This window comes from Cyprinus carpio, chromosome B5, assembly GCF_018340385.1.
Source record: "Cyprinus carpio isolate SPL01 chromosome B5, ASM1834038v1, whole genome shotgun sequence".
Taxonomy (NCBI): Eukaryota; Metazoa; Chordata; class Actinopteri; order Cypriniformes; family Cyprinidae; genus Cyprinus; species Cyprinus carpio.
This window is the reverse complement of record NC_056601.1, coordinates 31772391-31791127: the sequence shown is the minus strand read 5'-3', so window position 1 is coordinate 31791127 and position 18737 is coordinate 31772391. Positions and strand designations below refer to the sequence as shown.

The following is an 18737-nucleotide window of genomic DNA, read 5'->3' as shown; positions in this document are numbered from 1 at the left end:
AACAGCTATGTGCATGAACCTGCTTTACCTTTCCTTTTGGTCTACGCCTTTTATCTGAATACTTTATTGATATATGATCTCCAGGAGCCATGACTCTGCACTGGTTAATAATTATACCTGACAGTATATGTAGAGGCGGGACACTGGTGATCTCACTCTCACGCTATCTGCAACCATGAGACTCGTAGTCTGTTTTCTTTCTCTGCTCGCTGTGTTCGGTCCTGCAGAATGTGGGAATGTTTTAGTTTGGTATACTGAGGGCAGTCACTGGATCAATCTGAAGATCGTGTTGGAAACGTTGATTGAAAGGGGACACAATGTAACAGTGCTGGTTCCGGATGCCTCTCTCTTCATGAAAGCTAAAGAATCGGATCGCTTCTCCTATCAGCCCTTTAAAGCGTCCATGGATGAACAGGAGATGAGAGACTTTATTGAGGAATTTCTGTATTTCTCAGTGTATGAGACCGATCAGTTAAACTTACTGCAGATTCAAATGAAAGTCTTGGAGTTTACTTCCAAACTTCAGGATATGTCTATATCATACTGCGACGGCATTCTGAAATCGCCAGAGTTAATGGACAAATTGCGGAATGGAAAGTTTAACCTTGTTCTGTCAGATCCGATCTACCCATGCAGCGATATTGTGGCTGAAGAGCTGAACGTTCCCTTGGTTTACACGTTCCGATTATCCATTGCTAACGTTGCTGAGAGAATGTGTGGTCAGTTACCAGCTCCACCGTCATTTGTTCCTGGAGTCATGAGTAAACTCACAGACAAGATGAGCTTCACAGAGCGAATCATAAATATGCTCTTCTACCTTTCTCAAGATTTTTTTGCCACTCTTGCTTGGAGAAAATTTGACAGCTATTACACTGAATATTTAGGTGAGTTAAATAAAAGAGCTAGTTCACCTAATGATAATGAAAATTCTGTCGTTGTACTTATCTCATAGTTCCATAATCATATGGTGATCATCCTGGCCTTCAACAACTTGTTCCACTGCAAAATTAGCTTTAATTAATTTTATGGAATAATTACATGTGCTGAAAAAATACAAGCTTTTTAAAAATAAAATAAAAATTAATACTTGCTATTTGACATGCCTTACTGTAAACTAATTTTGTTTCATTTAGGAAACATATTGAAATAATTTTCATTGGTAATCGGACTCGAGCACCCACATATTCTCCAATTTTGACAAAGATAGATGGTGCACTAGCCTGAAAAATATGCGTTATTTGAGCATGAGAAACAACATTTATGAGATGTTGTTGTCAGATTTCATTGGTGATTTCAAATATTAAATTTAACTAAGTTTGTTGAGCAAAAAGATAGGAGTTGCATGACTGAAATAGCTGCCTGAGAGGCGTTTCAAAGATGGCCGCTGAGTGAAATCATAGATACATGTAGATGCTTCATTAGCGACTGTTTCTATGGGCCAGGATACGTAAGCCATCCGTCATTTTGGAATGGTCTGTGAACCCTCTAGTGCAAGTTGACTGTGTGCATCTACAACAGTAAGTTATACACATGTATATCTTTGAATATTCATTGATTATTATGGTCAATGGCGTCAAGTTGACTGTTCCAAATTGGTGGACGCTCAACGTATCTGGAGCAGACGAATAGGGCGTCTATCCACTGAGATTCAGGAACCTCTCTGAGTTCTCCCATCAGGACCTTGTGGGTCATAATACATACTCACCAATGCCTCTGTAGAATGGCTAGTTAATGGAGATTAGTTTGTTTCATTCCCCAAATCAGGCAGTAATTCCCCAAATGCAAGCGCGAAATTAGACTCTTTGTTATTAATGATATCCTTTTTTTTCATTTCATACTTCTGAGATGTTTATCAACATTAAATCAAAAGACTCTACTCTGGTTTGTGAATCTCTGTTTCAACAGACCTGAGAAGTAATAAGTAACACAATATGCAGTCAATGTTAATTGTATTATAAGGAAAACACACACACACACACACACACACACACACAAATAAATAAATAAATAAACAAATAAACGCCTATGGTGATAATCAACAACAAATACAGCTGGTAGAACTTAATTTGTATTGAACCTCCTTCATTTCAGGACGTCCCACATCATTTTGTGAGATGATGGGTAAAGCTGATATCTGGTTAATCAGAACCTACTGGGATTTTGAGTTTCCACGGCCATTCCTGCCCAACTTCAAATACGTTGGAGGACTTCACTGCACCCCTGCCAAACCATTACCCAAGGTGCGTCTGTCTCTAAATTTTAATCAGTCAATCAATAACTTTTTTTTTTGCGATTTGAATCATACGTCTAAGACCATTTCAGGATTCATCAGAATGATTCCAACCAGTTACTCAAGTATTTTTTTTTAAATATTCATTAAAAGGACTGTCTCATAAGAGTAATGTTTATTCAAGAATGAAACTACTGGTAATGCTGTATGTTTCAATTCACTAAAAAGAGTTGACACAAGAGTCAGTTGTTCTTGTTGTGTTGTAGTTTGCGTGAACCCTACGTGGAAAAGAAAGGTGTCAAGAGAAAGATGGTTCTCAATGTTATTTCGTGGTACACAGTCGTTTTTTTTTTTTTTTTTTTTAGTTTTACTGCATCACATTCAATGCAGATTTCAACTTTAGATAAAAAAAAAATCACTGATCTTAAAATAAAAATGCTTTTGCCATGTTGCTGAAGATTCAGCAGTTAACCCGCATGTAAATCCTGCTGTACAAACTGATTTTAGTGCCATTATTTGGCATGGGAACTGCAGTGTACCTAAAGCAATATTTCAGATATTACTGTACATAAATATATGTAGAGTCAGTTTTTTTCAAAGTACAAATCTATGATGTCTTTTTCTGTGTAGGACATGGAGGAATTTGTACAGAGCTCAGGGGATGATGGGATTGTGGTTTTCACTCTGGGGTCTTTGATAGACAAAATGCCCAAAGAGATAAGCAATAAGATCGCCTCAGCACTGGCACAGATTCCACAGAAGGTATGTGATCATGTTTACATCCTTTAAATAAGCACTGATATGATTCGAATGAGGGAACTAACCTGAATTTACCTGAGTTTTATCGACGTTATTTAGTCATAATTCTAAGTAACTATCCACATTTACTCCAGTAGTGATTCTCTATAATGTATTTGCCATTATCCGTTGAGAGTGTGATTTAGTGTGTGTTTTGTTTTGCTTGCAGGTTTTATGGCGATACGGTGGAGAAAAGCCAGACACTCTTGGTGAAAACACCAGAATCTATAAGTGGATCCCTCAGAATGATTTATTGGGTTTGTATTTTATAATAATGTTTATATATTAATTGGATTATATACTGATACATTTAGAAAATTAATGAAAATGTACATTATTACATGAAATTACTAAAATTACATTTTGATGTATTGTATTTTACCTAGTGCCTAAAGGATTTTGTGATTTTTGCGGCCTAAACGGACAGATTTTGCAGCAGATTTTCTCAAAGTTTGCAGCAATATCTGCTACATTTCTTGTGTTGTTTTGCAGTGAAAATATACCACAGACAACATTCTTCTAACATTTGTATTACTTTTTTGACCTCAAGAAACATTGGGCTCTGTAATTTATAAAATAATGATAAAACAGGCTTTTGAAGAACATTAATTTGTTCATCTCACAATCATTGTAGGCTTAATGAATTACATACTGTTATAAAACAACAATAATATTAATTTACATTTTTGGCTATATAACTAATAACTGAACCAAATTACAGTTTTTACTCAGTTTGGGCCTCTGAATAAAGTTGACCTCCCCCCCCATTCCCACTATATGGGCCATAAAAGCCTGGTGTATCAAGTATATGACAAAACAAAAATTTCATTTTTTTTTTGTTTGTTGTTGTTGTCTTATATATTTAGTCTAAAGGTAAAAAAAAATGTTCCATTAAAAAAAAAAATGTATGAAGTCTGTGGTGGTTTGATAAACAATCAATGCAAATCAACAAACTCTACCAGCTGAATTACATGCCAAGACCTATACTCAAACATTACAAAGATTGGTCTGCACTATTTTTTAAATCATTTAACTCTTGATTTGTAAGTGGAGTCTGTGGATTGATTAACTATAATCAGCTGATGTATGTCGTTTGTTATTACCAATGAGAGACAAAGAACTGCCACACTGATAAAGGCAGATAGCCGAAACGTTTGTCTTTTTTTATCTTCTGCTTTAATCCCAATAAACAATTTAAAGAGTGCAGACAAATCTTTGTAAGGTTTGATATAGTCAATACATAGTGACCAGCATGTCAGAAACAGAAAGCTGCTTCGTTTACCTCCTGGAAACCTCCATATTGAATTTATACTTCCATTTAGTGTCTCTTTCACTTGTTCCGTTATGCTCCTTGTCCATGTAGTGGTTGTTTTCAGAGAGCACAAGCCTTTTATGAGAGAAGTCACAAACTTTTGCAACAGATAGGATTTAGTTTACGGCACTTCTCATTCATTTCTATGTTATCCGTAGACAGCGATTGACTGTTGCACAACTCTTGACTGAAATTCAATGACATCAAGGCTATAATGTAAATTGGTTAACAAGGCACATGTGATCCAAGTTGACTGTTATGCTTTCTCCAGTGTTAAGTACGAGAGACCCTCGTATCTCCCAGTAATAAGACCATCTCTGGAGGAATAGTGCAAACAGGAGTTTAGCGATCGATTCGAAATGGGCTTTGGCTGAATGCGTGATGCGATGACGTCTTACGATTCATCTACCCAGTGGACAAAGTTGTCACTTTGACATTAAAAAGGTCAAATACCAATCAAACTGACAACAAAAACTCGACATGACATTGATTAGATGTAAATTGAACATAAAACATATTGGCCTACATATACGCTATATTGGGATTAACTTCTCTTCACCCAATTACCACTGGAAGAAATCGCTATCTAAACTGAATTTAAAATGTTACAGCATCTTGATCAAGGCTTGACTTATATTTGATGTCAAATTGAAATATGCGGTAATTTAGAAAAATTGCAATCCGAGTTTGTTTGATAAATTCTGTGATCACAGAATTGCAGAATCCTGGAGGGACTGGGCTATGCTGCTGAGTATGTATTTTAAAGTCCCCCTGTAGTCAAAAATGTTGTCTATTAAAAATCGTCTTTGATCATCAAAAACTAATTTTCTCATGGCTTAAAATAGCTTCAATGTAACTACAGCCTTGCCTCATTTACTACGCGGATCTATGAATACGCAAATTAGCCCTGCCTCCACTCAGTCACACCATCCAGGGCCTCCTGATCTACGGATAATGACTGATAAAACTAAGTTTTTACTAGCGGACAACTACAGTGGATACTGTAACATTCCTTAAAGTTGCTTACTTGACAATGTTGTCTTCAAAATGCCTTGAAGACTCAAATGCAGCCAAGTTTGTGATTCCAGTTTGCACCCGCAGGCAAATGCGAGTGAAGAGCAGACGCCAATGCGGGAGAGGTGGGTCTGACTCCGGGCTACTTTTACACCATTGGGTTATTATGCAAGTTAGTGGTTCTAAATACAAATAAATAAGCACTAATAGCACATGCCATGACAATGGCATGACAATAATAAAAAATGTCAACAGCTAGCAAAACATTTACAGAAAAATATACCAGATTAATCTGGATGCCTTCTTACTAGAGTCCCTTGCATCACAGCACAGTTAATGATATGCTAGGATCCCTTGACGTGATTGGTTATTGATTTTTGTGACGTAGCAAAAAAAAAAAAAGCTCTGTTTCAAATTGCATTTCTGGGACTGCCTTTGGGAAAGTACAGTTTAAGGAGAAAATACTCAGCAGTGGTGTTGATTAATGGATTGGCACATGGTTTGTCTGAAAGCATATTAAAAACACCACGTAAACAACATTTTCACTACAGGGGGACTTTAATATTTATATATTTATATTGTAAGTGTGTCACTATAACAGTGTGTTTTACCTTTCCTTGTTTATTTGTCCATGTTTGTCTCCTGATTCAGGTCATTCCAAAACCAGAGCATTCATCACTCATGGAGGCACTAATGGCATTTATGAGGCCATATATCATGCCGTTCCAATGGTCGGGATCCCCTTGTTTGGTGACCAGCCTGATAATTTGGTTCATATAAAGGCAAGAGGGGCTGCTGTTAGTATAGACAACATCAAAACCATGGAGCCGCAAGACCTGGTGAATGGTCTCAATACAATCATTAATAACTCCTCGTAAGTCATTCAAATCAGATTTACAGTGGTGTCAGTGCATAACAGAACTCTGGACTTTAGTCTAGATATTTTGAGTGTTCTATGTTCTCTCTACATATGCACTAAATACACAGACATATAACAGTATTTGACTTCATCCCTGCAGGTATAAAGAGAACGCTATGCGTTTGTCCAGGATTCATCATGACAGACCAGTAAAGCCTTTGGATGAGGCTGTGTTCTGGATTGAGTTTGTCATGCGCAATAAAGGCGCTAAACACCTGCGTGTCGAGGCCCACAACCTTACCTGGTACCAGTACCACTGTCTGGATGTGTTCGCTTTTCTCATCACTATCCTGACTGTAGTCCTCTACGTCTTCTTTAAAATGTGCAAATTCTTCATAATGCGTTGCTGTTTTAGATCAAAGAGTAAAAAAAGCAAAAAAGAGTGATTAAGCTTTTTGCTTGCTTTGAACATTCTGTATTATGCATTATTATTATTCTTTTTTACATGCATTGAAAAATAGGAATGATGTCATGTCAATGCACTATAAATCCTGGGAATTCATGTTTAAAGATGTCACAATTTATGTTTGATGATTTGACACTATATTTGCAAACATGTTAATATTTTATCTTACTGTAAGTTTCATTCGTGAAAATGCTACCTTGTTAGTCTGCTCTGGCTGTTTTAAGGTTGAGTCATACAAAAACAAAAATAACAATAGGCTTACAAATTCTTTCAGACATTGAAACTACACAAAGAATAAATATGCACTTGTTTTTTAATTCATTTATTGATCATTATAGCTAAACAAAATCAAAGTTAGAATGTGAAGAAATTGTTTGAGTTGTTAATTCTGATATTATGCTTTTAGACTCAAGCTAGCAGCGTAGGCCATGTAAAGGTTAGCTGCCTGTAGTCAATAAGGCTGACTAAACATCTTTAAAAAAAAAAGGCCATAAAATATGTGTATACTGTAGGAGGTCAATTTAAAGGGATACTATATTATTTATTGAAGATTTTGTGGTTTATCAATTTATAACATGTCGTTCCAAACCCGTAGAAGTTCTTTGTCTTCCTGGAGAAAACCTGGAGGCTTGAGACTGTCCCATAGACTGCCAAGTAAATAACAGTGTCAAGGTCCATAAAAGGTATAAAAAGTCGTTGTCAGAATACTCCATCTGCCATCAGACGTGCAATCTGGGTTATATGAAGTGAAGGGAACACTTTTTGTAAGCGAAGAAAACAAAAATAACGCTTTTATTCAACAATTTCTTTGTCAACGGTCTCCTCTGTGTCACTCCATATCACCGTGCTGCATGTGCTCTTCTGTGTCATCTGCGCCACAAGGATGCGCTGTTTTATTTTAAATCAATGGTAAATACACGTAGAAACAGTGCAACCCAGATTGAATGTCTGATGGCAGATGGAGTATTCTGACAATGACTTTTCATACCTTTTATGGACCTTGACACTGTTATTTACTTGGCAGTCTATGGGACAGTCTCAAGCCTTCAGGTTTTCATCCAAAATATCTTAAATTGTGTTCCGAAGACGAACTGAGCTTTTACGGGTTTGGAATGACATGGGGTTAAGTGATTAATGACAAAATTTTCATTTTGGGGTGGAGTAACCCTTTAATTTAGAACAAATTAGAGTTGAATGTGTTACTTGACCCATAAACTGGAAGCTGCTAATGAGAAGAGATTGTAAAACTACCTGACATTTTTCATATTTTAGTGAAAAGTGAGAGGCCTCTGCCCACCCCCTCTGCCATTAATGCTCTCAGCTCCAGAAAATGTCTCCGGTTACTGTCGTAACCTCGGTTCCCTGAGAGACTGGAACGAGACATGGCATTAATGCCTTGGGGACTCCCTTCCTTCCTAACCTACCTGAAATATTATTGCACAACGCCAGTGAAGTTGCAACTCTCACTGGCCAATACCAGCCAAGATGGCGAATGGGGCGGGGCCCCGCCACTATATAATGCACCGTATTGGCGGCATAAACTCAGAATCTTGCGACTGAACCGACAGTACAGCAGATCTGAGCAGTGAACATGGCGTAGGCGTAAATGAATCCCCAACCAATCGATACGACCCTGCGACATGCCTCGAGGGGATTGGATGTAGATTCCCGTATGGGGATCCAATCAGGTTACTTAGAACCGATGTCTGACAACAGGTCTCTGAGAGAAAGATGCAGTGCCGCTGCCATACAAAGAAAAGACATTACAGTCCTGTGAACACATACAAGCATGTAGTAAAACAGTGCAACAAGTTTGTGAACGGAAATGCCGGGCACAATATAACACACATAGAGAATGGCCGCATCGAGGTGCCACAGTCTGAACCTCTCCCTACAGGACCTAGTTGAAACCACCAGCGCAGTCAAGAGGCTTGACAGGTCGTACTCACCGATAGGACCTGGGAGGCTAATGACTGCACGTTCAAATTGTAGAATCTGGCGAAGGTATTCTGCGTAGACCATCCAGCCACCATACAAATATCTTTGATAGAAACTCCCTTAGTCCACACCCACGAGGAGGTGACAGCCCTCGTTGAATGGGCTCTGACATCAATAGGACATTCCATACCACAGCTAGAATATGCCAGGGCAATAGTGTCAACCACCCAATGTGACAGCCGTTGTTTAGAGACAGGCTGCCCTTTGGCGCTGCCTCCGAAGCATACAAACAGCTGCTCAGATTGCTGAAACTTAGCCATGCGGTTGATATAGAGTCGTAAAGCCCTCACCGGACACAACACCAGAACTGCATGCAGTCCGCATTCACAGAGAGCGCTTGCAAATCCCCCACGTGCTTGACTGAAGTTCACACCATCTCTCAAACACTGTCCATTTACAAGCATACAGGCGTCTCGTAGAAGGGGCTCGCGCCTACGCAATCGTGTCCATCATGCGGCGAGACAACAAACCTGGGTTTACCGGTTCTCGCACACCATCCACACCTGAAGTTTCCACCATTCTGGGTTGGGGTGCAATATCGAGCCGTCCGGCTGAGACAGGAGATCTCGTCTCAGCGGGATTGCCACGGGGGAGCTGCTAGTATTTCCACGCCACTGTTCAGGCATCCCAGAACATGCGCTGCTCGAATGGAGAGCAGATGGTGATCGGCTCACAGCAAAAGGCATGCTGCCTATCTGTAAAGGGCTTTCGAGTGTACTCTGCCCTGGCGGTTTATGTACGATACCACCGACATGTTGTCCGTGCGAATCAAGACGTGATGCCCCCTGACTTACGTGAGAAAACTCAGAAGAGCCAAAAAAAAAATGCTCTCAGCTCAGGGTGATTTATGTGCCACGTCCTCTCCGACTCTGTCCAGTAGCCCAAGGCCGGTAAGCTGTTGCAGTGAGCTCCCCAGCCTGTCGTCGACACGTCCGTTGTGACCACTTTCCGCCGCGAGACCTGACCCATCTGGGCACCACGTAGGTACAAGTCGGGGTTCTGCCATGGTTTCAGTGTGCTTAAGCACCTGCGAGTGACAACAATGCAGGCACGGCCCGTTTTCCACGCCCTTCTCGGTACTTGTGTTTTCAGCCATAACTGGAGAGGGCTCATATAGAGTAGACCGTGGTGACAGACCGTCCCAAGAGCCTCTGATATTCCTTCAGTGCTACGGGATGGCCCAGCCTGAATGCGTTGAGAACGAACATTAAATCTTGTACACGCTCCTGGCTCAGACGCGCTCTCATTGAGATCGAGTCCAATTGCACCCCTAGATACATGATTGTTTGGCTGGGGCGTAACACTTTTTTTTGTTTGTTCACACAGAGACCCAAATTCTCCAGGTGACGTAACAGAGCGCATTTGTGGCTGTTGAGCACATCCTCTGAATGGGCCAATACCAGCCAGTCGTCCAAATAATTCAATATGTGCATTCTGCTCGCTCTCAGAGGGGAAAGTGCTGCGTCAACACATTTCGTAAACGTACGTGGTGCCAGTCCTAGCCCGAACGGCATCACCGTGAACTGATACGCTATGCCTTCGAACGCAAATCTCAGAAAGCTCCTGTGATGAGGGGAGCGATCTGGATATGAAAATATGCATCTTTCAGGTCCACCGAAACAAACCAATCTCCGGGTCGAATCTGCGCGAGTATCTGGTTTAACGTTGTCATTTTGAAAGCGCGTTTGTACAACGCACGGTTGATGGGTCTCAAATCTAATATTTGATGGATAACACCACCTTTCTTCAGAACGACAAATTACCGGCTGTAAAACCCGCTCTCTCTCTCGCTCGGTGGGACCACTTCTATCGCGTGTTTCGCAAGGAGAATTTCTTGCCTCAGAACCAGCTCGTTGTGAGCCGGAACTGTCGACAGTTGAGCAACGCCCTCCTGTCCGCATCCTTCATCTCGGTGAGAGTCAGCCACAGGTGCCGGTGGAGCACGATCATGTAGCCCATGCTCCGTCCGATCGCCTGGGCCATCTTCTTTGTGGCTTTGAGCACGAAATCCGTTGCTGCGCATAGATCTTTAAACGCCTCGTGATCCGCCCCACGCTCGTCCAGGGATTTCAGAAGCTGTGCCTGAAAAACTTGGAGCACTGCCATTGTGTGCAGAGCTGAGATCGCTTCTCCTGACGCTTTGTCCACGATGTGTGCGGTCAGACGGCAGCATAGCACCTGTCTTCAGGGAGGCAGAGGAGGGGCAGAGGTGCGCGGCGATGAATTCCTCGACAGGCAGAATGCGCGTGTATCAATGGGCTTCCACTCCGTCGACTTTAGTGAAGATCTTTGACCCACCAGTGTGAACACGAGCCGATTGGGGCGCAGCCCAAGCCTTACGACCTAGTCTTGCAGGTCTTGGAGGAATGGGGCTCGCTTCCTCCTGAGTAAAGGAACCAAGAATCTAGCTTGCTCTTAGCTGGTTCGTCAGGGGATTCCCACTGTAGGCCGAGATCGGTCACGGCCTTGGTGAGAATCCGGACGAGTTCATCCTGGAACGCAGCATGTCCCTCCACTTCAGAGCGCTCCTCTGGAGAGCGGGCCCAGTCCTTCTCAGACGATGTTAGGGAGAGCGCCTCGTCAAGATCGTTGTTGTCCCCCGCCGCACCAAACGATATAATCTCAGAAGCACCAGAGGCAGGTTGAAGATTCTCTTCTGTCAAGCACATTGGAGAGCAGGGGGGAGGTGAATTGCGCCATTCTGCGCGGTTGCCCATGTGCGGCTGTCGTCCCACTAGTGGCTCGTTGGCGGCAGTGGGCCATTGCCGAGAGAAATCACAGAGGGCGATATTCCTCCAGGCCCTGAGCACCTGCACTGAGAATTCCTCGCAGTGCGGGCAGCCTGACCTGGTGAGTGCTGCCTCCACATGGGTGAGACCAAGGCAACGAATGCAGAACTTGTGGGTGTCCAGGCCTCGAAAGGTCCTGAACACAGCCTGCAAATGTTTGACATGCTGGAATGCCAAGAGGGAAATCCGTCTTCTTGTGTCTTCTCTACAGCTGTCTTTGTAGGTACATGAAAGAGGAAGATTCTGAGTTTATGCCACCAATACGGCATATTATATAGTGGTGGGGCCCCACCCCCCATTCGCCATCTTGGCTGGCATTGGCCAGTGAGAGCTGCAACTTCACTGGCGTTGTGCAATAAGATTTCAGGTAGGGTGGGATGGAAGAGAGTCCCCATGGCGTTAACGCCATGTCAAGAGACCGTTCTCGAGAGGGAACGATAAAATGTAGCCTACCACCATAGGCGTAAATCCCGGGGGGGACAGGGGGAACAGGACCCCATCTGAGGGTTGTCCCCCCTAAAATTATGATAAAAAACCACGCTGTGTATTGTAAATAACAATGTTTTATACTTTAAATAATTGTGTTAGTAGTAAAACAACACAAACGGGGCAAAAATGCGTTTTAAGTTAAGAAAGATTTTTAGTCTCCACCTCCCTTGCCTCACAGTGCTTTGGTCCAAATGCCTGCTTTGCTCTTTTTACATCACCTACAAACACACAAGTCCTGTGAGAGAGACGTCAATAATTGTGGATCTCCAGTAAGTAAGGTTGTCAAGGATATTTTTTCACTTAAACATCGAATAAAGTGATTATTTTCTCTTTAATACATGATGCCAATGAATTTTCTATGGTCTACTTGCAAATTATTTAGAAACTATAATGAGAAACTTAAAGTTCTCAGTTACTGTGAATAAAAAACAGAAAGATACAGGTATATTTGCACTTTCCTGCACTCTAATCACGAAACAAGAATGAAATGAAACAGCTATGTGCATGAACCTACTTTATGTTTCTTTTTGGTCTGCAATACTTTATCTGAATACTTTATTGATATATGATCTCCAGGAGCCATGACTCTGCACTGGTTAATAATTATACCTGACAGTATATGTAGAGATGGGACACTGGTGATCTCACTCTCACGCTATCTGCAACCATGAGACTCATTGTCTGTTTTCTTTCTCTGCTCGCTGTGCTCGGTCCTGCAGAATGTGGGAATGTTTTAGTTTGGTTTTCTGATGGCAGTCACTGGATTAATCTGAAGATTGTGTTGGAAACGTTAATTGAAAGGGGACACAGTGTCACGGTGCTGGTTCCGGATGCCTCTCTCTTCATGAAAGCTAAAGAATCGGATCACTTCTCCTATCAGCCCTTTAACGCGTCCATGGATGAACAGGAGGTGCGCAACTTCATTGAGGAATTTGTTTATTTCTCAGTGTATGAGACCGATCAGTTAAACTTGCTGCAGCTTCTAATGAAAGTCTACAAGTTTGCTTCCATTATTCAGGATATGTCTATATCATACTGCGACGGCATTCTCAAATCGTCAAAGTTAATGGACAAATTGCGGAATGGAATGTTTGACATTGTTCTGTCAGATCCGATGTATCCATGCAGCGATATTGTGGCTGAAGAGCTGAATGTTCCCTTGGTTTACACGTTCCGATTATCCATTGCTAACGTTCTAGAGCGGATGTGTGGTCAGTTACCAGCTCCACCATCATTTGTTCCTGGAGTCATGAGTAAACTCACAGACAAGATGAGCTTCACAGAGCGAATATTCAATATGCTCTTTTACCTTTCTCAAGATTTTCTTGCCTCTCTTGCTTGGAGAAAATTTGACAGCTATTACAGTGAATATTTAGGTGAGTTAAAGGAAAGCGCTAGTTCACCTAATAATGAAACTTCCGTTTCCATCATTATTTACTCAAGTGTTGTAGTTTCATGCTGATCAGGCCTACAACAACAGGTTCTAATTCAAAAATTACTTGTATTAATTTTAAGAAAAAAGTGATACAAATGTGCTAAAAAGTGTGAAATACGCTGAAAAAAATGCATAACTCTTGCTATTTAAAGTGCCTTACTGTAATCATGTTTTGTTTAATCTGGGAAACAAACTTAGATTGTTAAGTGGTAGGAGCACCCAGACTAACTTTGACAAAGCCTTAAGATATAGGCTGTATTTGTGGCCCAAAATTTGCCTATAAAAGTACATATGTGACAATGTTTTTTGTCACTTATTTAACTCCTTTCTGATATAATGCACTCACCTGCCATACACTACCATCTGAATGACGCAGCAGAAATCGAGACTCATCAGACCAGGCAATGTTTTTTCCAAAATTTGCCTATAAAAGTACATATGTGACAATGTTTTTTGTCACTTATTTAACTCCTTTCTGATATAATGCACTCACCTGCCATACACTACCATCTGAATGACGCAGCAGAAATCGAGACTCATCAGACCAGGCAATGTTTTTCCAATCTTCTATTGTCCAATTTCGGTGAGCCTGTGTGAATTGTACCCTCCATTTCCTGTCCTTAGCTGACAGGAGCGGCACCCAGTCTGGTCTTCTGCTGCTGTAGCCCATCTGCTTCAGGGTTCGATGTGTTGTGCATTCAGAGATGGTATTCTGCATACCTCGGTTGTAACGAGTGGTTATTTGAGTTACTGTTGCCTTTCTATCATCTCTTACCAGTCTGCCCATTCTACTCTGACATCAACAAGGCATTTTCGTCCACAAAACTGCCGCTCACTGGATATTTTCTCTTGTTCTGACCATTCTCTGTAAACCCTAGAGATGGTTGTGCGTGAAAATCCCAGTAGATCAGCAGTTTTTGAAATAATCAGACCAGCCCTTCTGGCACTAACAACCATTCCACATTCAAAGTCACTTAAATCCCCTTTCTTCCCCATTCTGATGCTCGGTTTGAACTTCAGCAAGTCCTCCTCACCACATCTAGATGCCTAAATGCATTGAGTTGCAATTGATTAGCAATTTGTGTTACCAAGCAATTGAACAGGTGTACCTAATAAAGTGGCCGGTGACTACATGGTTTTCTATGAAATCTGTCAACTCAAATCTTCAGACTGCCTAGCATTTTAAAATCTGTTCAGATTTTAGAAGTCCTGTAGTGTATTCCAAGCTTTCGTACTTCACATGCGAGTCTAGTCTAGTCTAGTCTGAAAACAATGTTTTTTTTTTTTTTTTGTTTTTTTTTTGCTATGTAAGCATAAGAATAATATATGAGACCATTGTTTTCAGATTTCATTAGTGGTTTCAAATATGAACTTTAATTGTAAGCTTGGTGAACACTGGAGAATTTTATGTTTCCTTTGGAGAATATGGCATTTCAAAGATGGCCAACAATTGAAATGTCTTGCCTTATTAAAGGGCTTTTACTTTAACCAATCAAAAAATAGTTTGTCCCTGATGTCATAATACATGCCTCTGTAAAGAGGCTGTAGTTAGTTTAGTTTGTTCCATTCCCCAAATCATCCAGTAATCTAAAAAAATGCAAATGTGGAATCAGACTCTTGTTAATTATGATACTGACCACATTTCATTCTTCTGTGATTCTGTGATGTTTTTGAGATTAAATAAAAAGACTGTGAGATTTCAATACTGACTTGTATTGCACTTCCTTTTTCCAGGACGGCCCACTTCCTATTGTGAGATGATGGGTAAAGCTGATATCTGGTTAATCAGGATCTACTGGGATTTTGAGTTTCCACGCCCATTCCTGCCCAACTTCAAATACGTTGGAGGCCTTCACTGCACCCCTGCCAAACCATTACCCAAGGTGCATCTGTCTTTTTTGACATTCTGTCAAATAAATAATTCACGATTTGAATCATACTTTAAGACCAGTTATCTTTACTTCACTGAAAACAGTTCAGTTCAGTAAGTCAGGTGTTGATTCAGTAACTGCTCTGAATGGATTCAGTTCAGGATTCTGTAATTTTTTTTTAATAAATATTCATTAAAATGGTCTGTTAGCTGGGGTAAAATCTTTCCACGGATACCTGCCGAGTAATTTGTTCAAGAATGGAACTAGATTGGTTGTGCTCTTGAGATAACTAAAGAGTTATTTTTTCCACATGGAAAAGAAAAGTGTGAGAAAGCTGTGAATATAAAGACGTTTCTCGACGTTATTTTGCAGTACACAGTCATTTGAGATTCACATTCAATGCAGATTACAACCTTACATTCAAAATGGAGTTAAAATATTAATTATTTTATCGTGTCACTGAAGATTCAGCAGTTAACCCACATGTAACACTGCTGTACCAGCGGCTTTTAGCGACACTAGTTTACCTGGAAGCTTCAGTGAATTGTACCTGCAGCAACATATTTCAGATCTTGCAGAAACCTATGTGTAGTCACCTTTTCACAAAAAAAGGATTGTGATATCTTTTTTTCTGTGTAGGACATGGAGGAGTTTGTGCAGAGCTCAGGGGATGATGGGATTGTGGTCTTCACTCTGGGGTCTTTGGTAGACAAAATGCCCAAAGAGCTGAGCAATAAAATCGCCACCGCACTGGCACAGATTCCACAGAAGGTAACTTACCAAGCTTATATTTTTTAAGCACTGATATTATTAGAACGAGGGAAAAGTAGTAGGCTAACTTCAGTTTGAATGAGTTTTATACAGGTTAATTTTGTAATAATTAAAAGTGAATTTCCACATTTACTTCAGTAGTTGTCATTATCCATTGATTTGTTGAGATTTTGGTTGTATAAATGGGTTTTGTTTTGCTTGCAGGTTTTATGGCGATACGGTGGAGAGAAGCCAGATACTCTTGGTGAAAACACCAGAATCTATAAGTGGATCCCTCAGAATGATTTATTGGGTCTGTTTTATAATTTATGATTATATACTAGTTATATATTTTTTACTATATTTTTTAAATGGTACTGTAACAATGATGCCTTGTTTAATTATCCATTACCTCCTGATCAGGTCACTCTAAAACCAGAGCATTCATCACTCATGGAGGCACTAATGGTATTTATGAGGCCATATATCATGGCGTTCCAATGGTCGGGATCCCCTTGTTTGGTGACCAGCCTGATAATTTAGTTCATATGAAAGCCAAAGGTGTTGCTGTTAGTATAGACAACATCAAAAGCATGGAGCCCCAAGACCTGGTGAATGGTCTCAATACAATCATTAATAACCCCTCGTAAGTCACTCAAATCAGATTTACAGTGGTGTCAGTGCATAACAGAACTCTGGACTTTAGTCTAGATATTTTGATTGCTCTTTGTTCTCAGTTGCACTGCACACAGCATACACAGACATATAACAGTATTTGTCTTCATCTTCTCAGGTATAAAGAGAACGCTATACGTTTGTCCAGGATTCATCATGACAGACCAGTGAAGCCTTTGGATGAGGCTGTGTTCTGGATTGAGTTTGTCATGCGCAATAAAGGCGCTAAACACCTGCGTGTCGAGGCCCACAACCTTACCTGGTACCAGTACCACTGTCTGGATGTGTTCGCTTTTCTCATCACTATCCTGACTGTAGTCCTCTACGTCTTCTTTATAATGTGCAAATTCTTCATAATGCGTTGCTGTTTTAGATCAAAGAGGAAAAGCAAAAAAGAGTAATGAAGCTTTTGGAAAACCCCTTTTTTGCACTGAACATTATGTCTCTCCACCCAACCCATGGGATGTCCATCCTGAGGTCCAGTAGCTGTACTGTTATTAACCAGTCACTTCAGGGCAACTCATTTCACTCTGTGACCATCTTTGAAACACCTCTCGGGTGTTTTGCGAGTGCAGCTCTTATCTATTTGAATGGAGAAACATTGAATTCTCTAAAACTGTTATGAATAAATTTCATATTTGAAATCACCAATGAATTCTGACAACAAATGTTTCATCAAAGTTGTTTATTTTGCTCAAATCCCAGTAAAAAAGCTTATTATTCAGGTTAGACCAGCCAGTGCACATGCACAGTCACTGTAGCTCATGGACGTACCTCATCACCACATCCCTCAACTTCAGATGGACTCTTATCTTACAGTAATAAACTATAATAGGCTACAGTCATTCTCAATCACAATAAGTCTTCCTTGTTGACGTCACCCTTGCTTTATTTAACGTACTTTTCTGGAATGATCTATATTGTGGAAAGCACTGATACATACATTTTTATAAATAAATCTTTAAAAAATCTTTTTGCTTTTCTGCAGATATATTATTGTAGTGTTTGTACTATCTGAAACTGACTTGTTAGGTGTTGCACTTGTTTTTCTTCATTTGCAAGTCACTGGATAGAAGTCTGCTTACTAGTGTAATGTACATTGAGTACAATGTAATGCAGAATATAAAATTTTTATACATTAGCAATTGTAGAAATATTTTGCATATTAAAAATGTATTTCGCAGTCGTCGTAAGTAACGCGTGGCTGTCCCCAGCGGTCGTTGTAAATCACTGCAACGGGACTTTTATTCTAAAGGCGTACTGCGCGATTCAGTAGCGTACTTCACACATCGCCGCAGTGGACCAGCAACAAGCTAGCGAGCTCTTCCTATGATCCTGTCAATTTTCCTTATATGATCGGTTAAAACCCGAGATGATTAGAGAAGGTCTGGTGATCGAGAGATTTGCTGCATGGTTGATGGTCCTAAAGCGAATCATAGTTAATTTTAGTGTAACTGTTAGAACGGGTAATTCATTCATACAAGTTTAGTTAAAATCCTGTTTAGTTTTTAAGATGTATTGAGGGGATAACGTTGCATCAGTATAATTATTAAAAGGCCAAGATTAAAGATAAATTATGTTGTATTTAAGATTAAGTCTTTAGAGCTTCGGAAAAGTTTCTAGTTTCATAATAAGAGTGTTGTGGTCAATGATGATGTCACAGAGCTGCGCATTCTGACGCCACTGATGTGAAACTGAGACTGCATGCACTCGCGCACTGCACACTATTTAAAATTTATGCCAAACAATTTAACTAATCGACCGAAAATAAATGCAAAATGAAATACAGAAAACTTGCATGCCGACCACAGTACTGAATACTGCAAAACATACGTGACCCTGGACCACAAAACCAGTCAGGGTCAATTTTTATTTTATTTGAGCCGAATAGATAAGCTTTCCATTAAAGTATGGTTTGTTAGGATAGCAAAATATTTGGCTGAGATATAACTAAAGATGAAAATGAACTGAAAATCTGGAATCTAAGGGTGCAAAAAAAAAAAAAAAAAAAAATCTAAATATTAAGAAAATCGCCTTTAAAGTTGTCCAAA

At 40.3% G+C, this 18737-nt stretch overlaps 1 protein-coding gene across 3 annotated transcripts; it reads left to right on the top strand.

Annotated features, from left to right (window-relative positions):
* Positions 1–18605, top strand: LOC109081915 (UDP-glucuronosyltransferase 2C1-like). Of its 3 annotated transcripts, XM_042723134.1 has the most exons (7): positions 1–884; positions 12693–13331; positions 15125–15273; positions 15901–16032; positions 16237–16324; positions 16435–16657; positions 16805–18601. In XM_042723134.1, the coding sequence occupies exons 1-7, from the start codon at positions 176–178 to the stop codon at positions 17085–17087; spliced, it is 2223 nt and encodes a 740-aa protein (XP_042579068.1). In that variant the 5' UTR covers positions 1–175; the 3' UTR covers positions 17088–18601. The 3 variants fall into 3 exon arrangements, with proteins under 3 accessions (XP_042579068.1, XP_018952421.1, XP_042579067.1); XM_019096876.2 differs by lacking the exons at positions 12693–13331; positions 15125–15273; positions 15901–16032; ... (1 more) ...; positions 16435–16657; positions 16805–18601 and adding exons at positions 2092–2240; positions 2861–2992; positions 3198–3285; positions 6006–6228; positions 6374–7195 and having other exon boundaries at positions 106–884; XM_042723133.1 differs by lacking the exon at positions 1–884 and having other exon boundaries at positions 12741–12865; positions 16805–18605.
* The last annotated feature ends 132 nt before the right edge of the window (positions 18606–18737 follow it).